This window comes from Myotis brandtii, unplaced genomic scaffold, assembly GCF_000412655.1.
Source record: "Myotis brandtii unplaced genomic scaffold, ASM41265v1 scaffold1554, whole genome shotgun sequence".
Taxonomy (NCBI): domain Eukaryota; kingdom Metazoa; phylum Chordata; class Mammalia; order Chiroptera; family Vespertilionidae; genus Myotis; species Myotis brandtii.
The window spans coordinates 57,757-69,461 of record NW_005355638.1 but is presented as its reverse complement, the minus strand read 5'-3'; the positions used below and the strand labels follow the sequence as shown (position 1 = coordinate 69,461).

The 11,705-nt window shown below is 50.9% G+C and overlaps 2 protein-coding genes across 2 annotated transcripts in view; both read left to right on the top strand.

Moving 5' to 3' along the window:
* The window catches only part of LOC102262862 (zinc finger protein 883), a 26,554-nt gene extending 25,070 nt beyond the window's left edge, over positions 1-1,484 (top strand). The window contains 1 exon segment of the mRNA XM_005861708.2: positions 3-1,484. Within this exon segment, the coding sequence (XP_005861770.2) occupies positions 3-1,484 (1,482 nt within the window).
* The window catches only part of LOC102258975 (zinc finger protein 883), a 25,331-nt gene that overhangs the window by 1,782 nt on the left and 11,844 nt on the right, over positions 1-11,705 (top strand). The gene's annotated exons all lie outside the window — the stretch shown is intronic.

Below are 11,705 nucleotides of genomic sequence, written 5' to 3'. Positions count from 1 at the left end.
AGCACCAGCCCGCGCTGGGCACCGAGGAGCCGCACAGCGTCATTGAGAGCTGGCAGCCCGTTCACAGTGGGACGGGGCCTCGCCAGTGGGGGGAGTGCGAGGAGGCCGCCTTCCACAGCCAGGACCTGCAGCAGCAGAGCGTCTACACCGGAGAAGGGCTGTTTGAGTGTAGCCAGTGCGGGAAGGCCTCCATCCAGATCTTTAACCTCATGCTCCAGAGGAGCGTGCACGCGGGGGAGAGGCTGCCCTACGAGTGCGGGGTGTGTGGGAAGTGCTTCAGCTGCGAGTTTTTCCTCCTCCGACACCAGAGTGTGCACACGGAAGGGAAGCCCTACGAGTGCAGTGTCTGTGGGAAATGCTTCAGCTGCAAGTACACCCTCATCCAGCATCAAAGAATTCACTCTGAAGAGAAGCCGTACGAGTGCAGTTTCTGTAAGAAATGCTTTAGCTACAAGTTTAACCTCATGAGGCACGAGAAAATCCATACTGGTGAGAACCCGTATGGCTGTAGCGATTGTGGCAAGTCCTTCAGCCACAGCTCTGCCCTCATCCGACACAAGAGAGTTCACACTGGAGAGAGGCCCTATGAGTGTAGCGATTGTGGGAAGACCTTCACAAACAGCTCTGCCCTCATCCAGCACCAGAGGGTTCACACTGGAGAGAAGCCCTATCAGTGCACCGAGTGTGGAAAGTGCTTCAGGCAGAGCTCCGCCCTCATTTACCACCAGAAGGTTCACGCGGGGGAAAAGCCGTATGAGTGTGGTGATTGTGGCAAGTGCTTCCGGTACAATTACATACTCATTCAGCACCGGAAGGTTCACACTGGAGAGAGGCGGTATGAATGCGGTGTTTGTGGGAAGCGCTTTATCTACAACTTCAACCTCATTAAACACCAAAGAATTCACACTGGCGAGAAGCCGTACGTGTGCAGTGATTGTGGGAAGGCCTTTAGACGAAGCTCTTCCCTCATTCAGCACAAAAGTGTTCACAGCGAAGAAAGACCCTATGAGTGCAATGAGTGCGGGAAGTCTTTCACCCGGGCGTCCAACCTCCTTAGACACTGGCGAGTTCACACGGGGGAAAGGCCCTATGAGTGTAGTGATTGTGGGAAGTCCTTCAGCCACAGCTCCGCCCTCATCCAGCACAAGAGGGTGCACACTGGAGAGAGACCTTACGAGTGTAACGAATGCGGGAAAACTTTCACCCGCACGTCCAACCTCCTTAGACACTGGCGAGTTCACACTGGAGAGAGGCCCTATGAGTGCGCTTATTGTGACAAGTCCTTCAGCCACAGCTCCGCCCTCATTCAGCACAAAAGGGTGCACACGGGAGAGAGGCCTTACGAGTGTAATGAGTGTGGGAAGTCTTTCACCCGCACGTCCAACCTCCTTAGACACCGGAGGCTTCACACTGGGGAAAAGCCTTAATGGTGCAGGGAATGCTTTCTTTCCTCTCAGGCTCACTGCACTGGGGGAGACCCTTAGAGACCAATTTCACTGAATTGAAACCTGTTGTAGCGGAGCATCCCACGCGCTTGATTCCTCATGGGTTGTAGGTACTGGTGAGGCTTGAAGGGGGTCCATTGCACTTTCCCACCTGCCCGGGGCTGTTCCTAGATGACGTCACTGCTAGATTTTGTAGGGGAGGCCCTCTCCCCTCCACCGCCTGGCTCCCCTGCACGGTGTGTCAGCCCCGCCCCTGCGTGCTCAGGGAAGCCGACCCCGTGGTCTCCCTCCTGCCGGAGGAGATGAGGAATGCGCAGGCCTCGTGGGGGGACCCTCCTTCCTTTCTCTCCGCCAGGGGTGGGCCTGGTCCCGTGCTGGGTGCTGGTCCGGGGGACCCACCCTCAGCTAAGAACTACCTTCTTGATGGACGTTGTTCTCACACTGATGCTGTGAGGAGTTCTCCCAGGTTCGCCTTCCCCGGCCTGGACGCTTGGCTGTAAGCTTTTCTGGATCGTGATGTAATGATGATAGAACTGTGGTGGTTGTATAGTCCCTGCGTGAGATGGTTTGGAATAAGAAGTGTGATCTGCCAGCATGTGGAGGGGAACGTGTCTGTGTCAGGGGACCCCTCACTGTCTGTGTGTCGGAGGGGACGGCGCGATGGTAGGGAGCCACGCCCTGTCCAGTGTTGGCTTGTTTTGTGTTGCTGCCCACGGCCTGGCAGGAAGCACTGCATGACTTTGTGGTCCTGGTAGGAACCCCGGTGCCGCGATGATGGGGAGGTCAGAGGTCACTCTGAAGAGGGGGCATTCTTTTGTGCTTCTGTGGACAGTATGAATTTAATCCCTTTTCACTGTGTACATTGCCTGCTTCCACCTGGGCGGAGGTCCTGCAGAGGAGCCACGTGCCGTGGTGGGTGGGATGTCGTGGGTGGGGGACTTGTGGGTCTCAGGTTAGGTGGGACCACAGTTGGGACAGAAGCACTGTGTTCATAGTGAAGGGGGGAGACTAGTAAATTAGAACGAGGGTGTCTCTTCTTTTTTTAAAAAAAATATTTTTATTGATTTCAGAGAGGAAGGGAGAGGGAGAGAGAGAAACATCAATGATGAGAGATGATGAGAGAGAATCATGGATGGGCTGCCTCCTGCATGCCCCACACTGGGGATCGAGCCCACAACCCAGGCACGTGCCCTTGACCGGGGAATCGAACCTGGGACCCTTCAGTCTGCAGGCCGAGGCTCTATCCACTGAGCCACACCGGCCCGGCAGAACAAAGGTCTCTCTTCTGAAAGCTCAGCCACAGATGCTCCAGGGCCTGTGGCTTCTGTGGTCCGTGGCTACAGACCCTCTCCTGACCTTTATAACTGCCTCTAGCAGCTTTGTGGATCCCCTAGACCCGTGGTCGGCAAACTGCGGCACGCGAGCCACGTGTGGCTCTTTGGCCCCTTGAGTGTGGCTCTTCCTAAGCCTTAGGAGTACCCTAATTAAGTTAATAACAGTGTACCTACCTATAGAGTTTAAGTTTAAAAAATTTGGCTCTCAAAAGAAATTTTAATCGTTGTACAGTTGATGTTTGGCTCTGCTGACTAATGAGTTTGCCGACCACTGGCCTAGCCTCTCTGAGGCGTGCGCCTCCAGGCCATTGCTCTACAGACAAGCAAACCGAGCTGGGAAGCAAGGTGATAGATTTACTGTAGTCATTCCCAGGACGTCCTTTGCGACCGTCAGCATTCCTGTGACTCCGAGGGCAGGAGTCTTCCTCGCGTGCCAGTCTCCGCTGCCCCTCCGCAAGGCTGCCCCTCCCGGACCTGAGGGGAGAGGTGGAGGCCGCACAGGCCGGCCAACCCGACGCCCTCAGCAAAGGGGGAATTCAGGCCTGCATGGGAGCGGTGTCGAAAGCTTTATTCATTCATGTACATATGTATACTTCACATGCAGCCAAGTGCACTTACCCAGTGTGTGCTGTTCGGTGAGCTTTGACACGGATAAAGCTATGAGACCATCACACAGGAAGTGGACTGGCCTGTCGCTCACAGGCAGGGTGGGACAATTGCAGGTGTCCAGTAGCGAGCACGTGCAACATGGAGTTCATTCCTGCATTATTTATTAATTATGTTGATTTCCATGCTGTCGGTCTCCGATCGCTCCGCCCTGTGTTTGCCCCCTGCCCTTAATGATCTCTCCCCGCCCGTCCCAGCCCTAACGCAGCCACTGACTTCCCTTTACTTACAGTAGATTAGTTGGTAGTTTCTGTAACGTCACAGGTGTATACGGTTTCCTTCATGCTGCACAGTTATTTCAAGATTCCAGCCGTAAAGCTGATGTGAATAGCTAATTCCTTTCCTTGTAGGAGTAGTCTGAACTGTAAATAACCCCTTTGTTTACCCATTGATCTGCCTACGGTTAGGGTTACTTCCGGGTTTGCGGTATTACAAATAAAGCTGCTATGAATATGTGCATTCCAGGCTCTTTATGTCGATACGTACTGTGTTTCTCAAACTTACAATGTAGATAAATGCTTACATTTTTTAAATGTGGAACTGCGATCTAAAACGGTTGTTCCCTTTTCCTTCCCACCGTCCCACAGGGTATGAAGATTCCTATTCTTCTGCAACTTGGCCAGCCCTTCCTGTGGCTAATTTTTTAAAAATATTTCTGGATATCAGTGTAGTGGCAACTTGTTTGTTTCAGTTCCATTTCCCTAACAATTCACGAGGGTGAGCATGTGTCCATGCATTTATTTATGAACACACTGTCTCTATCTCCTTTGGTAACATGTCTGCTCCGAATCTCTGCCTATTCTCTTTTTATGAATTTATTGTTTTTGTTTGTTTGTTAACATATTTTTATTGATTTTTTTACAGAGAGGAAGGGAGAGGGATAGAAGTTAGAAACCTCGATGAGAGAGAAACATCAATCAGCTGCCTCCTGCACAACCCCTACTGGGGATGTGCCCGCGACCAAGGTACATGCCCTTGACCGGAATCGAACCTGGGACCCTTCAGTCCCCAGGCCAACGCTCTATCCACTGAGCCAAACCGGTTAGGGCTGAATTTATTGTTTTAATTAATGGGCTGACAGTGTAGCATCCAAACACGTGTTGGAATGTCACTCATTCCTCAAGGACCCGAGTGACTTCTTTGCCCTATGGAACAGTTTTTGTGTTTTTTAAAATACAGTTTTATTGATTTCAGAGAGGGAGGGAGAAGGAGAGAAACATCAATGATGAGAGACTCGTCGCTTGGCTGCCTCCTGCACGCCCCACGGGGAGGATCAAGCCGGCAACCTGTGTGTGTGCCCCGACCTGGAATCGGACCTGGCTCATAGCCTGATGCGTACCCACGAGGCCATGCCAGCTGGGCCGGAAGTGTATGTTTACATACACGTGGGCAGACTTTTCCAAAGCGTAAGCAACAGCAAAGAGTTGCCCCTGAAGCAACAGTTAAGCTGTCTGTGTACCGTGGTTCCTCAGGAGGCCCCGCTCCCCGCACCCCGCACCCCACACCCCGCATGACCTCTGGGTCCCTTTAACTCTAGTCCGCGCGCTGCCAGTGTGGGCAGGACGTCCTCCGTACACACCGACCGATGCAGTTCTGCCCACAAGAGTCGGGAGGAGAGGGATGGCCCACACTGGCTGGTGTTGCAGGGTCATCTCACTCCAAACTACTTTTTTTTTTTTCTTAATGACAGTGAAACTTTATTATTTTTTTTCATCTTCTCCCACCTGAGGGTATATTTTTGTTGATTTTAGAGAGAGAGAGAGAATCACCGATATAAGAGAAACATTGGTTGACTCCCTTAGGCACCCAGACCCGGGGATGGAACTTGCAAACTGGGGGTGTGCCCTGACTGGGACCCCAACCCGTGACTTCTCGGTGTACTGGGCCACTCTCCAACCAGCGGAGCCCCACCGGCCAGGGCCCCTAACACCTGCTTGGAGGGGAACCATTCCTGACTCTTAGGCCTGTGCCTTGTCTGCTAACCAATTGTCTTAGGGCCTCTGGGTGCGTCGGGCCGGGAACCACATGGCACCCAGTGGGTCCATTGCACACCCCAGGAAACTCCGCACTGAAGACCGAGTGAAGATGTGCAGAAAGGCCCACGCCTTGGAGGTCTTTTTTATCTTTAGTCCTCACTTGAGGATATTTTTCCCATTGCTTTTCTGAGGGACTGGGAGGGAGGGAGGGGGAAGGAGAGAGAGAAACATCGATGTGAGAGAAACATCAATTGGTTGCCTCCCCCACACCCACCCCGATGGAGAGGGGGAGTGAACCCGAAATCCAGGTGCGTGCCCCTGACTGGGAATCCAGCCCTCAGCCCTTCCTTCCATGTGCAGCCTGGTGCTCTAACCACCGAGCCACAGGGCCCAGGATGAGATCTTATCATTGAGGTTGGGGTCCTGAGGCCGGTACACAGGCACAGCATATCCCCCCCACCCCCCCAGCTCCGCAGGGTAGGCCCTTGAATGAATCCTGTTAGCCAGAGAGCAAGCAGGAATGCATGGTCTGAGGGACAATCCCCCTGCTGCCTACAGCAATGATCTTGATTATACCCATGGCCTTGTTTTAAATGTTTTTATTGATTTTTTTAAAGACAGGAAAGGCAAAGGAGAGAGAGCTAGAAAGGTCAATGAGAGAGAAACATCATTGATCGGCTGCCTCCTGCACACACCCTACTGGGGATCAAGCTCACAACCCAGGCATGTGCCCTGACCAGGAATCGAACCCTGACTTCCTGGTTCCTGGGTCAATGCTCAACCACTGAGCCTCACCAGCTGGGCTGTATATATATTTTTAAGATATTTTGATTGATTTCAGAGGGGAATGGAGAGGGAAAGAGAGAGAAACATCAACGATGAGAGAGAATCATTGAACAAATTCCTCCTGCCGCCCCCCACTGGGGATGGAGCCCTCAACCCGGGAATGTGCCCGGACCCAGGATGGAACTGTGGCCTCCTGGTTCATAGGTCGATGATCAACCACTGAGCCACGCCGGCCGGGCTACCCACGGGGTTTTAATTTACAGAGATGACCGAATGGGGACTTGGAGAGTTTCATGCCTCTGTAAGAAGGTTTTATTGCTCACAGCTCCCAAGAGCAGAGACAGGCTGTGTCGCACGTGGCCACAGGGGACAGCGACATTGTTGGTAACAGCAGGAAGGAGCGAGGAGAGCGTAGGCACACACCTTCCTAGTAGGTTCCTGTAGAGAGGCAAGGCCGGGAAGCATCGACCACATCAGAAATGAGAGTTGGAGTCACTGGCAGGCGTTGGTGCGTAGGGGTAGCCCCCAGTTTCCTGCTACCTCACCCTGGTTTGATCTAGAAAAATATTGGCCTGGCGTGTGAGTCAGATAAAGGTGGTGGAAGGGTATGTCTCTTTATTGGTAAGTTTGCATATGAAAGAATGGGAGGCTGGTGGGCAGGTTGTTTATTTGTGTGTTTTTTTTTGGCGGAGGTGCAGGTTTTTTATTATCTTTTACTAGAGGCCCGATGCACAAAAATTCGTGCAAGAGTAGGCCTTCCTTCCCCCAGCTGCCGGCACCGGCTTCTTCCGGCACAACCAGGACCCGTGCTGTTTCCCTCCTCCAGCTGCCGGCTGGTACCCGGGACCTGGGCTGGCTTCCCTCTGGCCCCGGCTTCATCAGGAAGGATGTCCGGAAGACGTCTGGTCTAATTAGAATATTACCCTTTTATTATTATAGTTAATTAACTAGCCCTGGGAGGGGCAGTCTCTTCCAGGTTGGCGGGCCCTCCAAGATTCACCATAATAAAATACAGAAAATAAAAGAATGTGATGAAGGAATATATAGATGCACTTCTCACACACGACAAATTAAGCCAATGTGCCTATCCCTAAGCCTTTCATTTTTTTAAAAATATATTTTTATTGATTTCAGAGAGAAAGGAAGAGAGAGAGATAGAAACATCAATGATGAGAGAGAATCATTGATTAGTTGCCTCCTGCAAGCCCCCCAGTGGGGATCGAGCCCGCCACCTGGGCATGCGTCCTTGACCGGGAATCGAACCTGGGACCTTTCAGTTCACAGGCCAACGCTCTATCCACTGAGCCAAACCAGCCAGGGCTCAATTTTTTTTAAAAAAATATTTTTTATTGATTTTTTCTTTTTTAGAGAGAGAGGAGAGTGATAGAGAAATACATCGATGGGAGAGAAACCATCGATCAGCTGCCTTCGGCACACCCCACACACAGTATCAGGCCGCAACCCAGGCCTGTGCCCTGTCAGGGTATCAACCCGTGGCCTCTTGGTTCCTGGCTCGACGCTCAACCCCTGGGCCACACCGGCCGGAGCTAAGCCTTTCAGTTCTGCCTTGGGCATCCTGCCAGACAAACTGGCACCTCAGGCTGGTTAACGGAAAGGCCACTGTTGAGTCGACAGACACCTGAACCGCTGCCTGAACTGACCCACTCAGGGCAGGATCTCCTGCTGCGCGATGTCCATGAACTCGGCCCATTCGTTGATAGTGACTGGCCTGGTCCTGCCTTCTCTCCTCCTTGGTCACAGTGCCTTGGGCCTAGGTGCACCTTTGCTCGCCAGGTTTCTGATAACAAATACTAGCAAATAAATTACGATTCTTCCTACGTTTCCACTTTTTCCCTGGATCATGCTGCGAGTGAGAACTAGCTATCGTGTTTGTGGTGAGTCTTGGGACGAAGTGGCATTCCTTTGCAGGCGGCTGCCCCCGCCCCCGGCGACGTTAGCAGAGGAAGGCTAGGTCCCCCCAGACACTCGGTAAGAGACTCAATGACCTACAACTCCCAGATGGTCACTTTTCTTTGGCCTCCAACTAGAGGGCCCATCCCAGGGTCCCGTATCCCACTTGATCAATCAGTGCCTAAGTGTCACCTGGGAAACTGCCCTGCTGTGTGCAGCTTTCATTACAGCCCAGCTCGGCATTCATGTATTTAAAAAATATATATTTTAATTGATTTTTTACAGAGAGGAAGAGAGAGGGATAGAGAGAAACATCGATGAGAGAGAAACATCGATCAGCTTCCTCCTGCACACCCCCCACTGGGGATGTGCCCACAACCAAGGTACATGCCCCTGTCCAAATTCGAACCTGGGACCCTTCAGTCCCCAGACCGACGCTCTATCCACTGAGCCAAACCGGTCAGGGCACAGCATTCATGTTTTGATTTTCAGAAATAAAAAAAAAGTCCTTTTTTAATAAAAAAAAAAAATTTTTTTTTTTTTTTTTTTTTTTTTTTTTTTTTTTTTTTTTTTTTGGTAATATATAGTTTTATTGATTTCAGAGAGGGAGGTAGGGGGAAACATCAATGAGGAGAGAGAATCATTGATCGGCTGCCACCTGCACGCCCCACACTGGGGATCGAGCCCACAACCTGGGCATGTGCCCTGGCGAGGAATCTAATCCTGACCTAACAGGTCGACGCTCAACCGTGGAGGCACGCCGGCCGTGCTCAGAGCTTCCTCTTCGAGGGCTCATGGGATTTCCTGTTTCTCACGTGGGGCCTTGGATTTGCCACTTGCTCTCTGTAAGCAATGGCGTGAACTCAGAGGGATCCTCCCCTGACCACAGTTACTGTCACTCGCGCTGCCTTGATGCTCCTCGCAGCACCTGCTGGGTCTCAAGACCGGTGCTTCACCCGCCACTTCCTCCCCGGCAGCCCCAGGCCGCGGGTGAGTTATGATGCCTCTGTGTGTCGCCCGCCAGCCCCAGCATCCCCTTTGTCCCTGGCTCGACGTTGAGCACTTCATTCAAGCCCAAGGCCCGGGCCAAACCAATCCCCACATTTCACCCTTACGGGTTTATCTACTGGGACGAGTGCCAGAACCAGTTCATTATGGGTTATTAGGGTACAATCAGGAGGAACATTCCATAGCAATTAGGATTAGAGTTTCCTAAAAATTATTAACTAAGACATTGTAGGACTGAGGCATTGCTCATGATACGCAAACTTTTTTTAAAAATAATTTTTTAAAATATATATATTTTATTTTCCATCAGAAAGTTTACATTGAAAAAAAAAGGCCATTTTAAAAATATATATTTTATTGATTTTTTACGGAGAGGGATAGAGAGTTAGAAACATCGATGAGAGAGAAACATCGATCAGCTGCCCCCTGCACACTCCCTACTGGGTGTGTGCCCGCAACCGAGGTACATGCCCTTGACCAGAATCGAACCTGGGACTCTTCAGTCCGCAGGCCGACGCTCTATCCATTGAGCCACACCGGCTAGGGCTACGCAAAATTTTTAAAAACTCTGGGCCTGCCCTGGCTGGTGTTCAGTGGATAGAGGATTGGCCTGCAGACCAACTGGTCCCGGGTTCAATTCCAGTCAAGGGCATGTACCTCGGTTGCAGGCTCCTCCGTGGCCCCTGCCCTGCCCTGGTCGTAGCTCATGCAGGAGGCAACCCATCGATGTGTTTCTCTCACATCAATGTTTCTGTCTTTCCCTCTCTCTTCCCCTCTCCCTAAAAATCAATAGAAAAATATCCTTGGGTGAGGATTAAAAAAAAAAAAAAGCCTTAATCAGCTTTTCACAATGTATCTCTGTATCAAGTCATAGCATGTTCATTATAAATATCTCACAGGTTAATGAATTACACCTCAATAAAGCTGGACAGAAAGACAGATGACACACCTTCACACAAAACCATCCTCTCAACCCACTTTGGGGAATGATCAATAAGTGCAGTATCTACTTTCAATATTAAAGAATTTTATTTTATTTAAATGTATTTTTATTGATTTCAGAGAGGAAAGGGAGAGAGAGAAACATCAATGATGAGAGAATCATGGATCGGCTGCCTCCTGCACGCCCCCTACTGGGCATGAGCCCACAACCAAGGTATGTGCCCTTGACCGAATCAAACCTGGGACCCTTCAGTCCACAGGCCGGCGCTCTATCCACTGAGCCACACCAGCTGGGGCCCCCTTTCTCTTGAGGGTGCCCTGCAGATTTTTTTTTCATAGACGATAATGGGCCCTGCATTAGTCTGCGTGGGCTACTATAGCAAAGTACCTCATGCTGGCAGTTTAAAAAGCAGAAATTACTTTATTTTTACATATTTCCAGGCTGGAAGTCACATGAAGATGTCAGCAGGGTTGGTTTTTCCTGAGTCCTCTCTCCTTGGCTTGCAGATGGCTGGCTTCTGTGTCCTCACATGAGTGTTACACTGTGTGTGTGTGTGTGTGTGTGTGTGTGTGTGTCTGTGTCTGTGTCTGTGTCTGTGTCTTAATCTCATGAGGGCACCAGTCCAATCTATTGACCTTATATTACATTTTTATAGACCTTGTTTTCAAATACAGTCACATTCTGCGTTAATGGGGGTTACAATTACTGTGTATGAATCAACCGTATACAATTCAGCCCATAAGAGCCCCCCGTGAATCATTTTAGAAAAAGCTAACACTGCCTGGCCAGTGTGGCTCAGTGGTTGTGCGTTGACCCATGAAGCAGGAAATCGAGGTTCAATTCCAGGTCAGGGCACATGCCTGGCTTGCAGGTTTGATCCCCAGTTGGGGGGGGCATGGAGGAGGCAGCCAATCTATGATTCTTTCTCATCATTGATGTTTCTCTCTCTGTCTCCCTTCCTCTCTGAAATCAATAAAAATGCATTTAGAAATTTAAAAAAAAAGAGTTAACATTAAGGAACTCTCTGGAGGATTGTCAGTTGTACAACACCACCCCCAAGCCTGCCAACCTCCCCCAAACCTAAAGGTGTCATTGCAGCCGAGACCGGGGACCAAACTCCCAGCCTTGGCTCGAGGAGAAGACCCTGTAACAAACATGGACCTACTCAGCCAGAGTCTAGGCCACACCTTAATTATTACTTCTGCTGATTATATTTTATTGATTTTTTTTTAGAGAGAGAGGGAGGGATAGAAACATTGAGGATCAAAAAAAAAAAAAGATTGCGAGTGGGCAAATGGCAATGACACTACAACGCAGAGTGGAAACCGAACCCCTGACATCATGGTTCCCGGCTCCAGAAACAACCACTGAACCACAGCAGATCCTCGACTGCCAGGTTGCTAAGGACAATAGTAACTCACCGCTTCGGCGGGAGAAACTACATTACCCAGAAGGCAATGCGCCCAACAACGGCGGATGGAGCCAATGAAAGCCCAGGAAACGGGGCGTTTCAACGACGCACACGACGTGAGGGCGGGACTTCCGGGTCCTCCTCTGGGCGGTCGGGGCGGCCGGTTTGGTGGATTCGAGGGATTCGCGCGCCGAGTCCGAAGGGAGGGAGCGCCGGGGGGTGGGC